A 20,000-nucleotide genomic window follows, 5' to 3' on the forward strand; every position below is an offset into this window, starting at 1 on the left:
ACAGATGCCATCCCCTTTCGTGGGGAAATGGGGTTTGTGTTACTGATTATTGGATTACGTTGTGATGAAACAACGACATAATACAATAAAAATAATGTTGTGATGAAACAACGACACAATACAATCAAAATAATCTCCTTTAACTGTTTCCGCCCACTTTTTTTTTTTCCCCAAGAACCAAGTTGTGCTGCGTGTCTGTGATACGGATAAGAGTGGAAGATAAATAAACGGGAGAAGGGGAGTGAGTGGGGGAAGTTAACTGGAGTGGCTCTGAACTGGAGGAGAGCAGGGGGGGTGGGGGTGGATAAATGATCACCACCACCACCACCCCCCTTAGGGTGAAAAATACGAGAGGGGAGGGGGACTACCAGTACTTGACACCGGCATTTGGCCTTCAGTGGTTTTCACTCTTCCTCTTCTTCACCCTCTTTACCTCAACCCCCTCCCCGCTCTCACCCCCCCCCCAACCCCCCCCCCCCCCCCCAACTCGCCTCCCTCCCTTCACTCTCTCATGCTGGCTCTTGATGCTTGCAGACGCTCTTCTCTCGGATGGGTACCACTTCCCGCTGACTGCAACCCCTGTGAAGCCCAGTTGATCATCAGCGGTGCTGCTCTGTGGCCGCAGAGTGGTGTGTTGTGCCTTTCGAACGAAGCAGTGGCTCCGTCCGGCTAGATATCTTGCATGCATTTTCTTGGAATTTGAACAGGTAGGTAAAACTTCTTCTTCTTCTTCTTCTGCGTTCATTCGTATGCACACGAGTGGGCTTTTACGTGTATGACCGTTTTTACCCCGCCATGTAGGCAGCCATACTCCGTTTTTGGGGGTGTGCATGCTGGGTATGTTCTTGTTTCCATAACCCACCGAACGCTGACATGGATTACAGGATCTTTAACGTGCGTATTTGATCTTCTGCTTGCATATACACACGAAGGGGGTTCAGGCACTAGCAGGTCTGCACATATGTTGACCTGGGAGATCGTAAAAATCTCCACCCTTTACCCACCAGGCGCCGTCACCGTGATTCGAACCCGGGACCCTCAGATTGACAGTCCAACGCTTTAACCACTCGGCTATTACGCCCGTCGGTCAGTAAAACACGACTGCCAGCCGCAAAAATGCCGTGCGGAATTGATATAGTGATGGCGCGGCTATGCCACGGTTTCAAATGTGATAACTGATCATGTTTATTGTTCATCATTGGTTTAGCCGGTGCTCATGCATTAGAGGAATGATGTTAGTAAAGGGATACATTAAGCTTAAAGTTGATATATATATATATATATTTATTAAGTAACATTTATCTTAGCAATGTGTATATGCCTGTATGTGTGGTTGTGTACAAGACATAGAAAGAGAGAGAGAGAGGTGGGGAGGGGGTAGACAAGCTGAAATACTGATTTTGAAAAGGCAATAAGCAAAGCACGCGAACTAGTATATGTGCTATTGTGCCTATCATATACCTGTGCAATAGTTTGAGACACACACACACACACACACACACACACACACACAGATTGCAGACAGACAGACAGACTCGGACAGACAGACAGACAGACAGAGCACTTGTATTCAGTTCATTGTCGAAGCACGTGGCACACAGTTTGAAATGCCCTTCGTTTTGACTCCTCGCCAGCTCTAAAAACATTGATGAGAAGGCGCCTGACAGCAAGGCAGAGAGCGGGAAGTTGGGGGTGCAGAGACAGTTCAGGTCGAGAGAGAGATTGACACAGAGAGAGAGAGAGAGAGAGAGAGAGAGAGAGAGAGAGAGAGAGAGAGAGAGAGAGTTTCAGTATCAGTAGTTTCAGTAGCTCAAGGAGGCGTCACTGCGTTCGGACAAATCCATATACGCTACACCACATCTGCCAAGCAGATGCCTGACCAGCAGCGTAACCCAACGAGAAAGAGAGATTGAGAGAGAGAGAGAGGGAGAGACAGAGACAGAAAGGCAGAGACAGAGACAGACAGAAAGACACAGAGAGGGTTGAGAGGAGAAGCGATCAAGAGAGGTCAAATCAAATCATGGCCCAGTCGACCTCCAGGGGCCATATCAGGGCTGGAAACCCCAAGCGGTGTTAAACTTTCAGTGAGGCTAGCATTAACTCACTCAGTACGGCCAGTCCTCTCTTCTCCTCTACACAGACCCCTCGGATGTCCAGTGGGTGTCTGAATGACCCAACCTTTAGCTTCCGTCGTCAGAATTGTGGTATTCTTTGTCAACATTCACCTCTTCAGTATAAGAACCTTCCGCTTGCAATATTTTGATGATGGTAACTGGGGTGAAACGCTGTTAACGTCGTCTCTTTCGCCGTTCGTATGGAGAGAGTTAAAAGGACAAGTTCAAAACAAAGTCTGTTGTTACTTTCAGTGAGGTTAGCATTAAAAAGACAAGTTCAAAACAAAATCAGTCAAACAAAGTCTGTTGTTACTTTCAGTGAGGTTAGCATTAAAAGGACAAGTTCAAAACAAAATCAGTCAAATAAAGTCTTGGACAAGTTCAAAACAAAATCAGTAAAACTAAGTCTGTTTTTACTTTCAGTGAGGTTAGCATTAAAAGGACAAGTTCAAAACAAAATCAGTCAAACAAAGTCTGTTGTTACTTTCAATGAGATTGACATAAAAAAGACAAGCTCAAATCAAAGTCAGTCAAATAAAGTCTGTTTGCATATGTATTCACAACAATGTGTCCGCTAATATGTTCCTCATATGACAGGCTTCAGAAATCACATGGGTAATAACACTCCGCTCTCGGTCTGCTTTATGTACTTTTTATCCAAAGCAACAGATGTCAACCGAATAATTTCATGAATGTGGCTGGATTGTGTGCGTTTGACAGAAAGCTTAGGCAGTCGACGTTTGATCATTTTGCAAGTCATTGTGTCCACCGAATTGCCTTGCTGCCTGAATCAGTTTCTGCGTGGATGTTATATTTTCAACGATGCAGACCACAAGTTGTTAAAGCTGATGGTCGTACCTCTTTCGCCCGCATTCTCAATATAGGCATAATATAGGCATGCGCAATATAGACCCATGAGAACTCGAACACCACCCGTGTCAGCTCACTTTGGATGTATGAAAAGTGGGAAAGGGAGTGTGTGTGTGGGGGGAGGGGGGGAGTGCTGGTGGTGAGAAAAAGTGGTCATGAATGATTTATGTAACACTCGGCTTATATCACAGATTGACATAAGTTTACATTTGGGCCAACAGCAAAGTGAGAGCTGTATTATCAATTGTTTCTCCAGTCAATGGGAAACCATTTACAGCTTAGTCTTTTGTGAAGGACTATGACTCTCAAACTAGGAGGCAAAATTGCACTGGCTCTTAGTGCTGCAGCCTTGTGGGCTAGTTGGCCTTTGGGAACCATCCCAACGCCGACTGTCCTAAAACCCTCTTGGCCGAGAGAGTGGGGATGTACTTGGGCAAGACACTCTCCACTATAATCAAATTCTAGCCCAAATAGTCGGAACAGCAGTTGCCTCCTCTGCTGTTCTGATGGTCATAGTCGTACACACACACACACACACACACACACACACACACACACACGCCCTGAGCTATTAGAGAGAAAGGGTGCTATATAAATGTACATTATTATTATTATTATTATAGGCGCCTCGCAAGGATTTGTTCTGTCCTCACGTTTGTAACCATGGTTCACAAGGACTGTGCAAGCTTGACGACTGTAACATGATTAAGTCTGCCGATGACACTATTGCATAAGGGCTGATTATGAACGGCGATGAGTCAAGATACAGAGAAAAAACGTACCGTTCCTTGTCAAGTGATGTGATCAAACAACAAAGAACCTAAAGTATCAAAAACAAAAAACTGATTTGCCGATACAATACACACATTTTATTGTCTATACTTTGGCACAGAGATTTTCCTTTTGGCAGCAATGAAGACCATGTCTGACCACTTACCACTTCATTTAAGACACATAAGTGGAAATCATTAACTCATTCTACCTCACAGCTACATGCATAATACAACTCCCCAGGGCCAGCACTGCATGAAACCACTGCAGAAAAAAACAGGGTGGTTCGCTGAAACGACGAAAATAGATGGAAAATTGTTGATTTAATCGGTCAAACAAGGCTTCGTGTTCATACTTCCGGAATCAGTAAACGGTTCAGTTTACAATGCCAACTGTACCAAGCAAGAATAAACGAAATTAGAACAGTGTGTTGGTATGAGAATACTCGTACCTGGTCCACAGGGGAAGTAATCATGGTACGAGTTATCTCGAACCTGGAGTAGAATGAGTTAAGTAACTGATAACTGCTGCCGAGTATACTCGTCCTTATAGGGCTGTCATCTCAGACGAAGCTTACATGTCAGGATGTCAGTCATCATTCTTTATTCAGACTTTCCCCCTTCAGACTGCATTACGTTTGTTGAGCAATATAGGTTGATAAGTACATAAAAGTAGAAACTACATTTCAAGTTCAGGCCCCACTGGTCTGGTTTTACCAGCCTTCAGCAACCAAGGGAATAACAGCTGTAAATTTCTCGTACTCGTCATTTTGTAATGATTTGACATTGGAGACAAATGCAGAGAAAGATAGGAACACACACACACACACACACACACACACACACACACACACACACACACACACACACACACACACACACACACACACACACACACACACACACACACACACACATCTGCTTACTTTTTTATGTTACTGAGTCGTTTCTTTATCAATCTGTTCATTTACTGATTTATTCATCAATTCAATGATGTATCCATTTACTTGTTCATGCACTTTTTTTCTCAACACCAAAGCGTGTTGGGTTAAGCTGCTGGTCAGGCAACTGCTTAGCAGATGTGGTGTAGCGTATATGGAATTGTCCGAACGCAGTGACGCCTCCATGAGTAAGTGAACTGAACTGAACTGATGATGAACAGCAAGAGGCGCGCAGTGCACAGCGCCACATTTACCTTGCATGCCTGGTCATGGCCCGGTAGTCGACAATCGAAGTAGCATGAACCATTACCACTGTAGCAGTCATGAGACAGAATTAGGGGGAGCGGGATCAGACCAGGCCGGATGCCACGATACCGACATGAACAGATGTACGTACAGACACTCGCGCAGACACCCATGCACGCACGCGCACACACACACACACACACACACACACACACACACACACACACACAAAAACACACAAACACACACATATCATAATTTTGTTTGATTTTGTATCAACCTTCAATCATCAGCGCACTAAACAGCATGGATATGTATTTGATTGCATATCATTTCATTAATTAATTCATTCGTTCGTTCGTTCGTTCGTTCGTTCATTCATCCATTTATCATCCATTCATAAAATAACTTAATTGTTATTTTATGTTACCTGTCACTGCACACTTTCCATAATCAGAAACATTGAATGCATCATACCCACACCCCCCCACTCGCCCAACCCCTCCCCCCGCCCCCTTTGCCCCAACCCCTGCAAAAAAAAAAAAAAGAAAAAAAAAAGAAGAAAAGAAGAAAAAAAAAAAGTCTGTCAGAATGTCAAAGGCCAAAGGCTATGTGGAAATACACGGAAAGTCAGTGACAGTGACAACGATGACTCCAAATGTCACAAGGACCAAGCTCAACTCCACAGAGAACAACCAGGGAGAAACGATACATCAGACGATCTAGTTATTTGTATTTGTATTTCTTCTTTGTTTATCACAACAGATTCCTCTGTGTGAAATTCAGGCTGCTCTCCCCAGGGAGAGCGTCGCTACACTACAGCGCCACCCATTTAAAAAAAAAAAAATTTCCTGCGTGCAGTTTTATTTGTTTTTCCTATCGAAGTGGATTTTTTCTACAGAATTGTGCCAGTAACAACCTTTTTGTTGTCGTGGGTTCTTTTACGTGCGCTAAGTGCATGCTGCACACGGGACCTCGGTTTACGAGTCGTCTCATCCGAATGACTAGCGTCCAGACTAGCACTCACGGTCTAGTGGAGGGGGAGAAAATATCGGCGGCTGAGCCGTGATTCGAACAAGCGCGCTCAGATTCTCTCGCTTCCTAGGCGGACGTGTTACCTCTAGGCCATCACTCCACACAGTTATGAATTGTATGCAAATCAGTCTTCATCTAATCAGAACAATACCAATAGTGGCGATATTTCTAACTTATTAGTGTTCTGTTCAAAGAAACTGGAACTTACACTAAAAGAAAAACAGCAACAACAAAAATAACTATACATAGCACTCAGTATAAAGCATGACGCACATTACTTCAGGAAGTTGACTTCAACTATATGCGCGTCCACACGCACACACACACACACACAACACACACACACACACACACACACACACACACACAGATACACACACACACACACACACACACACACACACACACACACACACACACACACACACACACACACACACACACACACACACACACACACACACACACACACACACACACACACACACACACACACACACACACACACACACACACACACACACACACACACTTCCACAAAACATACAAGCGCGCGCGCATGCACGTGCTTGCTCAAGGAGACAGCGCATGGAAGGAAACTGTACACGTGTCGAGTTAAACTTCACGGATATATTCACACAGTAAGTTGGATACGGACATTAGAAACTGAAAGAAAGCTTTGTGTTTTGGTGAAATGTTAACATGTTTGAAAAACACAAACTAATTTGAATCATGAAACATTATAAATTTTTGTCTTCCAGACAAAACCATCTTCGAAATTATCTCAAAGTAAGACAGAGAGCAGACTAATATCACGTAGTAGTCATCTGACGACGATGAAATTATAGTTAGATACTTCACTTCTTGTCATGAATCAAACGACCTAAACTGAAGCCCACCCAAGTGTTGCTGCAAGCGTTTTACCTTGGCTTGTATTGTATTTCTCTTTTTTTTTTGTCACAACAGATTTCTCTGAGTGAACTTCGGGCTGCTCTCCCCAGGCAATAGCCTAGTGGTTAAAGCGTTGGACTTTCAATCTGAGGGTCCCGGGGTTCGAATCTCGGTGTCGCCTGGTGGGTAAAGGGTGGAGATTTTTCCGATCTCACAGGTCAACATATGTGCGGACCTGCCAGTGCCTGAACCCCCTTCGTGTGTATACGCACGCAGAAGATCAAATACGCACGTTGAAGATCCTGTAATCCATGTCAGCGTTCGGTGGGTTATGGAAACAAGAACATACTCAGTATGCACACCCCCGAAAACGGAGTATGGCTGCCTACATGGTGGCGTAAATAAACAAAAACGGTCATACACGTAAAATGTTACATGTTTGTCTGAGTGTGTATGTGTGCGTGCCTGAAATATGATTGAACGATACAGGAAACGAATGATGAGCGCCCAATGGCAGCCGTCAGTCGGCTCTACCCAGGTAGGCAGCCTGTTGAGTAAATGACCCCGTGTTTCTAAAGCGATTTGAGCTTTGTCTCCGACCGAGGATAGGCGCTATATAAGTATCCATATCCAGGTAGAGCGCGTCGCTGCACTGAGAGTGCCACTTTTTTTTTCCTACCTGCAAGTATTATGTGTTTCCCTATCGAAGTGGATTTTTCTACAAAATTTTGCCAGGGACAAACCTTTTGTTGCCGTGGGGTCTTTTACGTGCGCTAAGTGCATGCTGCACGCGGGACCTCGGTTTATCGTTGCATCCGAATGACTAGCGTCCAGATCACTATTCAAGGTCTAGTGGAGGGGGGGGGAGAAAATACTGTGGCGGGATTCGAACCAGTGCGCACACATTCTCTCGCTTCCTAGGCGGACGCGTTATCTCCAGGCCATCACTCCACACCTTGTCGTTCCTACTAATCTTTGTCCTTTCCACGTCCCTCTTATCAGTTACCCCCCCCCCCCTTACCTCTCACCTGTCACCCCACCCCTTACCTCTCACCTGTTACCTCACCCCTTACCTCTCACCTGTTACCTCACCCCTTACCTCTCACCCCTTACCTCTCACCTGTTACCTCACCCCTTACCTCTCACTTGATACCTCGACTTACATCTCACCTGTTACCTCACCCCTTACCTCTCACCTGTCACCCCACCCCTTACCTCTCACCTGTCACCCCACCCCTTACATCTCACCTGTTACCTCACCCCTTACATCTCACCTGTCACCCCACCCCTTATCTCTCACCTGTCACCCCACCCCTTATCTCTCACCTGTTACCCCACCCCTTACCTCTCACCTGTCACCCCACCCATTACCTCTCACCTGTCACCCCACCCCTTACATCTCACCTGTTACCCCACCCCTTATCTCTCACCTGTCACCCCACCCCTTACATCTCACCTGTCACCCCACCCCTTATCTCTCACCTGTCACCCCACCCCTTATCTCTCACCTGTTACCCCACCCATTACATCTCACCTGTTACCCCACCCCTTACATCCCACCTGTTACCTCACCCCTTACATCTCACCTGTTACCTCACCCCTTACATCTCACCTGTTACCTCACCCCTTACCTCTCACCTGTCTCCCCACCCCTTATCTCTCACCTGTCACCCCACCCCTTACATCTCACCTGTTACCCCACCCCTTACATCTCACCTGTTACCTCACCCCTTACATCTCACCTGTCACCCCACCCCTTATCTCTCACCTGTCACCCCACCCCTTACATCTCACCTGTCACCTCACCCCTTACATCTCACTTGTTACATCACCCCTTACCTCTCACCTGTCACCCCACCCCTTACCTCTCACCTGTCACCCCACCCCTTATCTCTCACCTGTCACCCCACCCCTTACCTCTCACCTGTCACCCCACCCCTTACATCTCACCTGTCACCCCACCCCTTACCTCTCACCTGTCACCCCACCCCTTACCTCTCACCTGTCACCCCACCCCTTACCTCTCACCTGTCACCCCACCCCTTACCTCTCACCTGTTACCCCACCCCTTACATCTCACCTGTTACCCCACCCTTTACCTCTCACCTGTTACCTCACCCATTACATCTCACCTGTTACCTCACCCCTTATACCTCTCACCTGTTACCCCACCCTTTACCTCTCACCTGTTACCTCACCCCTTACCTCTCACCTGTCACCCCACCCCTTACCTCTCACCTGTCACCCCACCCCTTACCTCTCACCTGTCACCCCACCCCTTACATCTCACCTGTTACCTCACCCATTACATCTCACCTGTTACCTCACCCCTTATACCTCTCACCTGTTACCTCACCCCTTACATCTCACCTGTTACCTCAAGACTTACATCTCACCTGTTACCCCACCCCTTACATCCCACCTGTTACCCCACCCCTTACCTCTCACCTGTTACCTAACCCCTTACCTCTCACTTGATACCTCGACTTACATCTCACCTGTTACCCCACCCTTACCTCTCACCTGTTAACCCACCCCTTACATCTCACCTGTTACCTCAAGACTTACATCTCACCTGTTACCTCACCCTTACCTCTCACCTATTACCCCACCCCTTACCTCTCACCTGTTACCTCACCCCTTACATCTCACCTGTTACCTCAAGACTTACATCTCACCTGTTACCTCACTCCTTACCTCTCACCTTTTACCTCACCCCTTACCTCTCACCTGTTACCCCACCCCTTACATCTCACCTGTTGCCTCAAGACTTACATCTCACCTGTTACCTCACCCTTACCTCTCACCTGTTACCCCACCCTTACCTCTCACCTTTTACCTCACCCCTTACATCTCACCTGTTACCTCACCCCTTACATCTCACCTGTTACCTCACCCTTTACCTCTCATCTGTTACCTCACCCTTTATACCTCTCACCTGTTACCTCACCCCTTACATCTCACCTGTTACCTCACCCTTTACCTCTCATCTGTTACCTCACCCTTTATACCTCTCACCTGTTACCTCACCCCTTACATCTCACCTGTTACCTCACCCCATACATCTCACCTGTTACCTCACCCCTTACCTCTCACCTGTTACCCCACCTCTCACCTGTTACCTCACCCCTTACCTCTCACCTCTGACTGCAGGGTCACTGTGGATGGGAACATGGCCGAATCAGCGACAGCCTTGACCTTTCTGCTGGTGATCAGCGCCACGTATGCCAGGCAAGCTGATGTTGTGGACACGACACTGGGGCGCGTTCAGGGAGTGAGGAAAACGGTGCGTGGGAATGACGTGGATGTTTATTATGGCATCCCCTTTGCCAAGCCCCCAGTGGGAGAACTTCGCTTCAAGCGTCCAGAGCCTGCTGAGCCATGGACGGACATCAAGTCCACAGTCACCAAACCCAACGCCTGTTTCCAGTCCATAGACACGGCTTTTGACAGGTTTCCTGGGGTGGAAATGTGGAACCCTAACACTCCCATGAGTGAGGACTGTCTCTACCTCAACGTCTGGGTTCCAAAAAGATCCCGTCAACCTAAAACTATCATGGTATGGATCTATGGAGGTGGGTTTTATGCAGGTTCTTCCATGCTGGATGTGTACGATGGATCCAAGCTGGCCGTCACACGGAACGTCATTGTGGTGTCCATGAACTACCGTGTAGGTCCTTTAGGATTTCTCTACACCGGCACCACGGATGCTCCTGGGAATATGGGCCTGCTGGACCAATCGTTGGCCTTGAAGTGGATCTATGACAATGCCGCCAACTTTGGAGGTCAGCAGAACAGCATCACCATTTTCGGAGAGAGCGCAGGATCCATCAGTGTGGGATTTCACCTGATGTCACCTGTGTCCACGAATTACTTCACTCGTGCCATAATGCAGAGCGGATCTCCCCTGTCATACATGATCCTCACGCTACAACCTGAAGCCAGGAAACGGGCACGAAGGCTGTCTGGGATGTTGGGCTGTTCCAAGGATTCAGTGCCCAGCATGGTGCAGTGTCTGCGGGCAGTCAGTGCAGAGAACGTGACCAGCGCACAGTGGGGGTTGAAAACTCCAGGTATCTACCTGGACCTGCCCTTCAAGCCAGTGGTGGATAACTATTTCCTCCCGGAGGACCCTTGGACGCTGCTTGGCAAAGGAGCTGTGAAGGACACGGAGATTCTGATCGGCGTGAACGCGGATGAGGGCATGTACTTCCTGCTGTACGGCTTCCCCGAGCTGTTCCCCCTGGACAACTCTGGACACATCACTGATGAAGAGTTTAAGGTATGTTCTTGAAGTCCTGCAGAAAGTTTCTGTAATCTTATGTGCTGGTCCTGGAATATTCGGAGGTTGTGTGCGTATATGGAGGAGTGTCTCAGTGTGTGTGTGTGTGTGTGTGTGTGTGTGTGTGTGTGTGTGTGTGTGTGTGTGTGTGTGTGTGTGTGTGTGTGTGAATGGATTTGGGCTTTCCCTTTTTAGGACGTTCCCTGTTTATTTATATATATATATAGAAGCTGACATAAAGTGGTGTGCGGCGATAGTTCAAGTTGTATGCCTTTTTCTTTCTATGACCGCAGCACTTAATGCACTTGTCTGTTGTATCAACGGAACAGAAGCTGGCCGAGGGTAATGATGTAATACGTCCAGTGAACCAGACGTGACACTTCCCAGACATGACGTACCCACCGAGCACGTACTGCCAGACTGCAGCAATCCATGAAAGAATGGTTCCATTATAAACTGATGATTGTTATAGTATTGTTATTCAAGACATCAGCATTTTTGTATCTTTCTCTTGAGTTCAAAATACAAACTTATAAACATATTCACAGCTTAAGCAGTCCAATCCTAGAACGTCAGCCTTTATTTCTTCGGGAAGTGCCATGGCGTTTGGAACCTTGTCTTGCCATGATATACTGACCGCAGCGCAGATGGAAAGAGATCAGCTTCTTCTCATGTCTCGACAACCTTTCCAAAGTTAGTATCGATCTCAGCTTCAAGGGACCTGATGATCTGTGCTAATTCAGCAGCTTGACTGCTGCCTCCCACGTGTTTTCGATGCTTATAAGGGTGAAGATGGAGAGTCCTGTCCATGGCAATAGCATAGGCATGTTGTATGAAAACCTAGTCACAGGGCTGGCAAGCATGATTCAGAGCAGAGATGAGCAATGCGCTGGGCACCAACGCCGCCAGAGGAAGTTTCCGGAGTGATTTCAGTCCTGACATTCAGTGGCTTCAGCAACTCAGTCAGCTTCCTGTATCTTTTTCTGTTTGGGTTTACTCCCATGGTCTTTTCGTCCCCAAAAGATGGCTCCTCATCTGGTGGGACTGTTACCCATGGCTGGGGTTGTTAAAAAGAATTTGAGCAATGCTTTCCCGTCTATGTTTTAAGCTTTCTTAAGAAAGCTAATTTGTATATATCTTGTTAAATGATGTACTCAGAACCACATTATTTTACTGTGGGTCTGCTCATTAAGACCTACTGTTTCCTAACACACGCCACGAAGGTTCGAGGCTAACGATTCTCTTGAATATGGTGATAAAACGCATACACGATTCCTAATCCCATTCTTTGGGAAACGAATTCCGTTAGAAAGCATGCCGATTTTGCATTCGGTCCAGGTTATATGCGTTTCTGAAAGTCCAATTTCTTTGGAAATCATAACAGACATGGGGTGGGTTGTATGAGCGAACTTTGCAGCGCTAAGCTTGCTTATCGTTAAGAAAGTTCCCAACTCCTTGGTAAATTCCGTATATTTAGGAACATCTTAACTGTAAGCAAACTTAGTGCTGTAAAGATCGCATCATGCAACCCGGCTATGGTTTCAACACAACGAATGAATTATATTTTGATAACACGATTCACCCGGCAACTGTCTTGATTATGGTTAAACCTTTGTGTAAGCTGACCATTTACGATGAATGTGGATTTGTGGAAAGCTGCTTATTTAGCTACATACGTCATTCCCCAAGTCATGGGTAATAGTTTACCGTGAAATTGTAATCTAGAACATTGAAAGCATATTTTCATGCTAATAATAATAATAATGATAGTAATAATAATAATATTTTATTTTTATATAGCGCCATGATACAAGCACAAGCAAGCTCTAAGCGCTTTACAATCCAGTACCTAAAGTGAAACAAGTAAGCATATAAAAAGTAGCAGAAACATAAAACAGAATCATTAATATTATAAAAACACAATGCATAAAACTCACAAAGTAACATACTCTCAATACTACAACTGTTACACTCCAACACTCACACAAATACACACCCCCACACACCCCCACGCACACACACACACCCACACACCCTCACACACACACACACACACACACACACACACACACACACACACACACACACACACACACACACACACACACACACGATTAAACGGCTGAGATAACAGCAATTTTCACTTAAAATACATCCATTAAAATGGAGCATAATTGTAACCTGCATGCCATAGATTTTGTAAGAATTGTAAAATAAAGTTTTGGATAGAAAAGGTAAAAGGGGTAAAAACCGGCAGTCATTCTCCCTTTCGAACCACACCACCACCATCCATCTACCCACCCCCATTCTCTCTACTCACCCATCACACACACTCACATTGCCTTGGGCCTGGGACAACAGCACTATTTGAGTTATAACAAGTTGTTTTTTTTAAAGAGATAAGTTTTAAGATTTTCTTTAAAGGTAGATAGATGAGTTGTTTGTCTGAGAGCAACAGGCAGAGAATTCCAAGTTATTGGGCCGAAGACGGAAAATGACCTCTTTCCATAGGAGTTAAGGAAGTATCGGGGAACAGTTTGCTGGGAGGAATCAAGAGATCTCAATGTTCTGTTTGGCAAGTACAGGTTAACAAGCTCAGAAAGATATGAGGATGTGGTATCACAATTCAGGCACCAAAAGCATAGACAGGCAACTTTATATTCAATTTTGGCTTGAACAGGCAACCAATGAAGTGTCCGCAGGAGAGCAGTAGCACTCTCTCTCCTCGACTTTTTAAGGACGAGTCGAGCTACACTATTCTGTATTTTCTGGAGCTTGTAGAGTTTATCATTGGGAAGGCCAGCTAAGAGAGAACTGCAATAATCTAGGCGGGATAAATTAAAGGCAACAGCAAGTTTGTTGGCAGCATCAACAGACAGGAAGGGGCGGATTTTACTAATCTTACGAAGCTGAAAGTAAAGAACTTTACACAGGTGGTTCACATGAGTTTCCATCGTGAGGGATGAATCGAGGTAAAAACCAAGATTGCGGACAAAACTTGAGAAAGAAATGTCTATGCAGGAACAAATGATAGACGTTGTATTTATCTGCTTGAGCTTACTTTTAGTACTAGTCAACACGAGTTCTGTTTTATCATCATTCATTTTTAGTTTGTTTTGTTTCATCCACTTTGCTACATTTTCTATACCGGTTTTAAATTTAGAAGCTAAACATGGAATTTCAGAGGGAATAGTAGAATCATGCAGTTGAGAATCGTCAGCAAACAGATGACAGTGAGGTACAGACTGTCGGATGATAAAACTTAGACGTTGTGTGTACATTGTAAAGAGTACTGGTCCCAGGACGGAACCTTGTAGTACTCCATATCTGAGCGCAGACGGACCAGACTGGTTTCCATTTACAAGGAAAGAGTGTGTGCGACCCAATAAGTAGGAATAAAACCATTTCAGAACAGTACCATTGAGTCCGAACACAGCACACAACGTTCTGACCATAATGTCGTGGTCTGTTGTGTCAAATGCTGCAGAAAGGTCCACCAGTGACAGAATGGATACCTTGCCTGCATCCGATGTTAGCAACAGGTCATTGACTACACGTGATAAGGCTGTGCTGTGTCCCTTTCTGTACGCTGACTGAAATGGCTCCAGGAGACTGTGGATCTCAAGGTGTTTCATAAGCTGGCCAAGCACAATATGTTCTAAAACTTTAGACAGAAATGGGAGGTTCGATACTGGTCTATCGTTTTTCAGGTTTTAGGGATCAAGACTAGCTTTCTTCAGAAGGGGACCAAAAGGTATATTGCTAAGCAGAACAGTTCGGACATCCTTCCCCATCATCTGACTGGCCAAGCGAAACAGAACTCTGGAGGAATCTGCGACAGTAATTCTGTCGCACACGTATTTCTTTTTAATATTGGTTATTCTTCTATTTCAAAGCAATGGACAAGATCATACATTTGTATAAAATTGTGTGCGATTTGAGTGTGACTCAAAACCACTCTGGGCTTTACAAATGTTTTGACCAAAAAATAATCCAGTCCATTTGCAATGGAGCCGGTGATCCTTTGATTTTTCATTTTCATTTTCACTAATATCACCAGTCTGTTTCAGCCCTATATTGCTGTCATTTTGTAGCAACGAAGGGAACTATTTGTATCAAGAAAATTGTTAGCAATTATTGAAGATGACGATCATGTTTCCTGTCTTGTACCACGTGCATCACATGTGATTTCAGAAACTCGTGCACGCCATCAATATGAACGGGGAAGAGGTAGTGGACAAAGCCCTGATGTACCAATACGTGGACAGAGTGGTTCCAGCCGACAGAGGTTCTTACCGGGAGATTGCTGACGACATCAGTGGAGACCGCCAGTTCGTCTGCCCGACTAAAGACTTCGTCGCCTCCTTCGCCTCTCTGAAGGGCCGCCGAGATGTTTACCTATATTTATTTCAGCATCATCTTTCCAACAACCCTTGGCCAGAGTGGACAGGGGCTATGCATGGCTATGAGATAGAGGCTGTGTTTGGTTTGCCCCTGGACTACAACTATACACAGGGGGAGGAGGATTTGGCCAGTAGGATGATGGGCTACTGGACACGGTTTGCTCAGACTGGGTGAGTGGTGTGTGTGTGTGTGTGTGTGTGTGTGTGTGTGTGTGTGTGTGAAGAAGCAAGAGTGAGAAATTACAGTCGATAACATTACAAAAAGCCTCTCGCCTTGGACCTCAGTCAAACAAAAAATGGATATCAATATGTTAATCACTCAGAGAATGAAAGTTGCAGAGGTACACGACAGTCACAAAGTTTTGCCATCGCATGGTCATTACTGTTATGCTGATAATGACAACTTTGCAGACAGAGTAGACCGGCACATATGATGCCAAGCAGAGCCTATTCTGCTTCAACATTCTTATGACATACCTACTATTCCCCTACTGGCGACAATAGGTGTTGATAAGCTAGTCTTTGTGAGCATCTCCTCTGCTGGGAAAGTATTCCTTTCATAACAGTTCCCTTGAATCTCCAAACGCCGACGATTTTGTCTCAGACTCACAAGTTGTAAGTTAAAAATCAGGCCTTTTATGACAGTTCTGCAACCGATAATGTCATACAAGCAAGGATTGTTCAAAACATTTAAAATAGGGTTTTCTTGGGTGATTGGCTGATGAAATAGTGAACATTTTGCAGCCTTTTTACGTGCAGTTATTTGGCAGTACTTTGATACACGCGGTTAAAAACTTAACTCAAGGAATCTACTCTTTCAAGTAAATATTTGTACAGACACCATGATAAAATCTCACACATATCTATAACTTCAAATACATTAATTTTCCATCATATTCGAATCCGGTTTTCACAATCTGGGATTGATGCAGAGCTATACTTCAGTATATAAGTCTCATGATGTCATATCGGGAAGTAATCAAATAATGGTGCTTATGCTGAAAACGCACATTGAATAAATGTATATAAATGATTTCTGAGTACTTTTGGTAAAGCTATTCATTGAATGAAAGTTGGAGGAAGACTTTTATTATCTGAATAAAAATTTACACCATTGAGAAAGGCAGTTCAACGTTATGATGATCGAACGTCTGGAACAGGGGAAATAACTATTTGTTGAGCAAAAAGCCTTGCTCTCGATTGGGGAAATCTGACCGTCACGAACAATGAAAAGGGTATAATTTCTCTGGACTTCAACACGTTCATGTGTGTGTGTGTGTGTGTGTGTGTGTGTGTGTGTGTGTGTGTGTGTGTGTGTGTGTGTGTGTGTGTTCAATACTCTACGTATCCATACTACAGTGCCAGTTCACAAGTGTACAATTACAGACATGGAGCAGTTTTCAGTTCAGTATCTGATGCGCCGTTATCTCGCCTGCTGTTCCGGCACATACCCTGACAACAACTATCCAAACGATCTGTTTGCTTCTTTGCTGAACTCCCTGAGAGGTGGCCACGAAGATAATCACTAAAGGCTGCACAGAGCAGCATGTGCCAGCAGACATGACTGCCGTGGGCACCAGGCCAGTGCATTCAGGCGCCAGCAGTAATTAACTTTATGTACAGATGGATGGGAGAAGGCAGGTTTGTGATGTCTGTTTTCCCACAGTTTGCTTGGAAGAGAATTATTTGTGATTGATGTCTGCTTTCCCACAGTTTGCTTGGAACAGAATTATTTGTGACTGATGTCTGTTTTCCCACAGTTTGCTTGGAACAGAATTATTTGTGACTGATGTCTGTTTTCCCACAGTTTGCTTGGAACAGAATTATTTGTGACTGATGTCTGTTTTCCCACAGTTTGCTTGGAACAGAATTATTTGTGACTGATGTCTGTTTTCCCACAGTTTGCTTGGAACAGAATTATTTGTGACTGATGTCTGTTTTCCCACAGTTTGCTTGGAAGAGAATTATTTGTGATTGATGTCTGCTTTCCCACAGTTTGCTTGGAACAGAATTATTTGTGACTGATGTCTGTTTTCCCACAGTTTGCTTGGAACAGAATTATTTGTGATGAATGTCGACCAGGTAAAGGAAAGATATGATCGCATCCTCCACGATGAAGTATTTTCGCTAGTAAATGTTGCAATAGGTCTATGTATTCGTGTAAAGGTTTTATCATACATGCAGTAGAATTGTGTAGTGTGTGAACATTGTAAGCCATCATCTCATCCGTTATCCGTTTACCCAGGTTAGCCCTCAGTGTGTATGTTTTTGTCGATCGGCCAGCTCTCAGGATTTCCAAGTTAGCATGGCACAAATGTTCTAATCTAACAAACTGCTGAACAACAAATTCCAAAAATCATGTCCATATTGTTCTGACCACATTATTTTTACTCATTTGACAGGGTCTTTTTTCTTTTTTCTTCTTCTTCTTCTTCTTTTTTGTGTTTTTGTTTTTGTTTGTTTTTTGCTGGGCATCGCAGATATTAACGTAGTGTTTAGTCTTTTCTCAGTGTTGAAAGGTTAAGGGGGGAGAGGCAGGGGTGAGGGGGGAGGGGAGGAGGGAGGGAGGAAGAGGGAAACTATACACACCCTTTGTGCCCTTTTATGTGTTACTCATTTTCGCACGAGCGTGATCTTTGATTTAGAAAGACTCAGATGTCGTATGACATAACAGAGTAACTAACATTTAATAGCTACCCCTTTTGACCGACATAAGAGCAATACTTTTCTGTCCTTTCCGCTTCACATTCACAGTCCAGTTAAACAGCATAACCAACCCGTTTGTTTGCATCCGGACAGAAACCCTAATGATCGGAGCAATGTCTGGCCCAAGCTGACGTCACGTGAGGCCCAGTACCTGAAGATAACGGCACAGGGAGACAGTGTGGGACAGGGACTACGCCGTGACCAGTGTTCCTTCCGTTCCACTGTCCTTCCTTTGCTACAGCAGGGTAAGACTTCCGCTCGTTACATTCTTAACAAAAAATTGCATGCGAGAAGAAACGCAGATATAAGTTTCAGTTTCATTTTCTCAAAGAGGCGTGACTGCGTTCGGACAAGTCCATATACGCAACACCACATCTGCTAGGCAGATGCCTGAAAGCAACATAACCCAACGCGCTTGTCAGGCCTTAAATGCATGCTTATATAACTGTGTACATATCAGAGTGGAATCCTTTTTACATAATTTTGCCAGAGGACAACACTTTGTTGCCGTGGGTTCTTTTTCAGTGCGCCAAGTGCGTGCTGCACACGGGACCTCGGTTTATCGTCTCATCCGAAAGACAAGACGCTCAGTTTGATTTTATTGTCGAACTTGGGAGACAGGGCGAGAGCGAGGCTCCCTTCACAATATATGGCGTTTTAGTCGGGCGTCAATTTCTGCCTGGTGTGACATATGTTCATAACTTGATAGTTGGATATGTTTTTTGTTTCTTTGTTTGTTTGTTTGTTTTTATCTCGTATAGCGAATGTGAAATTTCAAAGATTTAGTTATTTGCTAGACAGTCCTTGTTAAATTGGCAAGCTGCATGTCTTTATCTCTGCTCTGTTTGACACAGCATGTCTCTGTGTATCTCTTATCTGTCTATCTGTTTCTCGCTCACTCTCTCTCTCTGTGTTGTTTTTCTCTTTCTCCCTCCCTGTATGTGGGGGGCGGGGGGGGGGGGGGTGGAGGTTGAGGGGGGGACTGTACGGCTGTGGTGTGTGTGTGTGTGTGTGTGTGTGTGTGTGTGTGTGTGTGTGTGTATTGTTGTTGTTGTTGTTTTCGGTGTCGTTAAAGTCTTCAGCACTTTACTACTGTTCTTTTCAACTCATTCGGAAATCCAAGAAGCAATCCTCGTAGTCTGTGCAAACCTACTAACAGCGCGGGTTTACCATGGAATGAGGACAATATCCGCATTTCTTCCTCTGTATTACTTTCATTCAGGTTCGTTTCACAAACGGGAAAAGCATAAATTTGTTCAGATAACATTGTAATATATACTCTACATGTCTTCCACTGACTTGAGACGTAAATAAGGACCAGTCAAAGAGTGGAGGGGAAGAAATGTTGAGTGTCCATTACAAATTTATTAATCAGTTTACTGGTTTTTCCGTCTTACAAACGGAAAAGTACAAGGGAAGAATTGTGGATAATGCCGAAATGAGCTTATGCCAGCTCACACCTCAGGTGGGGAACGTCACGCTGTTGTCACGCAACAGAGATCATGTTAACACGTTCCCTCAGTGTACGCTGACAGGACTGAGAGAATGGGACAAAGCGATGATAGAACTTGGTCTCTGACCAAGCATAGGCGCTGTATAGTGTGGCTTGTTGCCCTGTATAGGGATTACCACAGGATTACAGACCAGACAAGACAAGACAAGACATATAGGCGCTGTGTATTGTGGCTTGTTGCCCTGTATAGGGATTATCACAGAATTACAGACCAGACAAGACATATAGG

General features: G+C 44.9%; 1 protein-coding gene across 1 annotated transcript in view; it reads left to right on the forward strand.

Moving 5' to 3' along the window:
- The first annotated feature begins 539 nt into the window (after positions 1-539).
- LOC143285962 (uncharacterized) overlaps positions 540-20,000 on the forward strand; it is a 51,033-nt gene continuing 31,572 nt past the window's right edge. The window contains exons 1-4 of the mRNA XM_076593413.1: positions 540-707; positions 10,021-11,149; positions 15,344-15,723; positions 18,352-18,503. Of these exons, the coding sequence (XP_076449528.1) occupies positions 10,040-11,149; positions 15,344-15,723; positions 18,352-18,503 (1,642 nt within the window). The 5' untranslated portion in view covers positions 540-707; positions 10,021-10,039. The remainder of the gene's footprint in view (positions 708-10,020; positions 11,150-15,343; positions 15,724-18,351; positions 18,504-20,000) is intronic.

This window comes from Babylonia areolata, chromosome 9, assembly GCF_041734735.1.
Source record: "Babylonia areolata isolate BAREFJ2019XMU chromosome 9, ASM4173473v1, whole genome shotgun sequence".
NCBI lineage: Eukaryota > Metazoa > Mollusca > Gastropoda > Neogastropoda > Buccinidae > Babylonia > Babylonia areolata.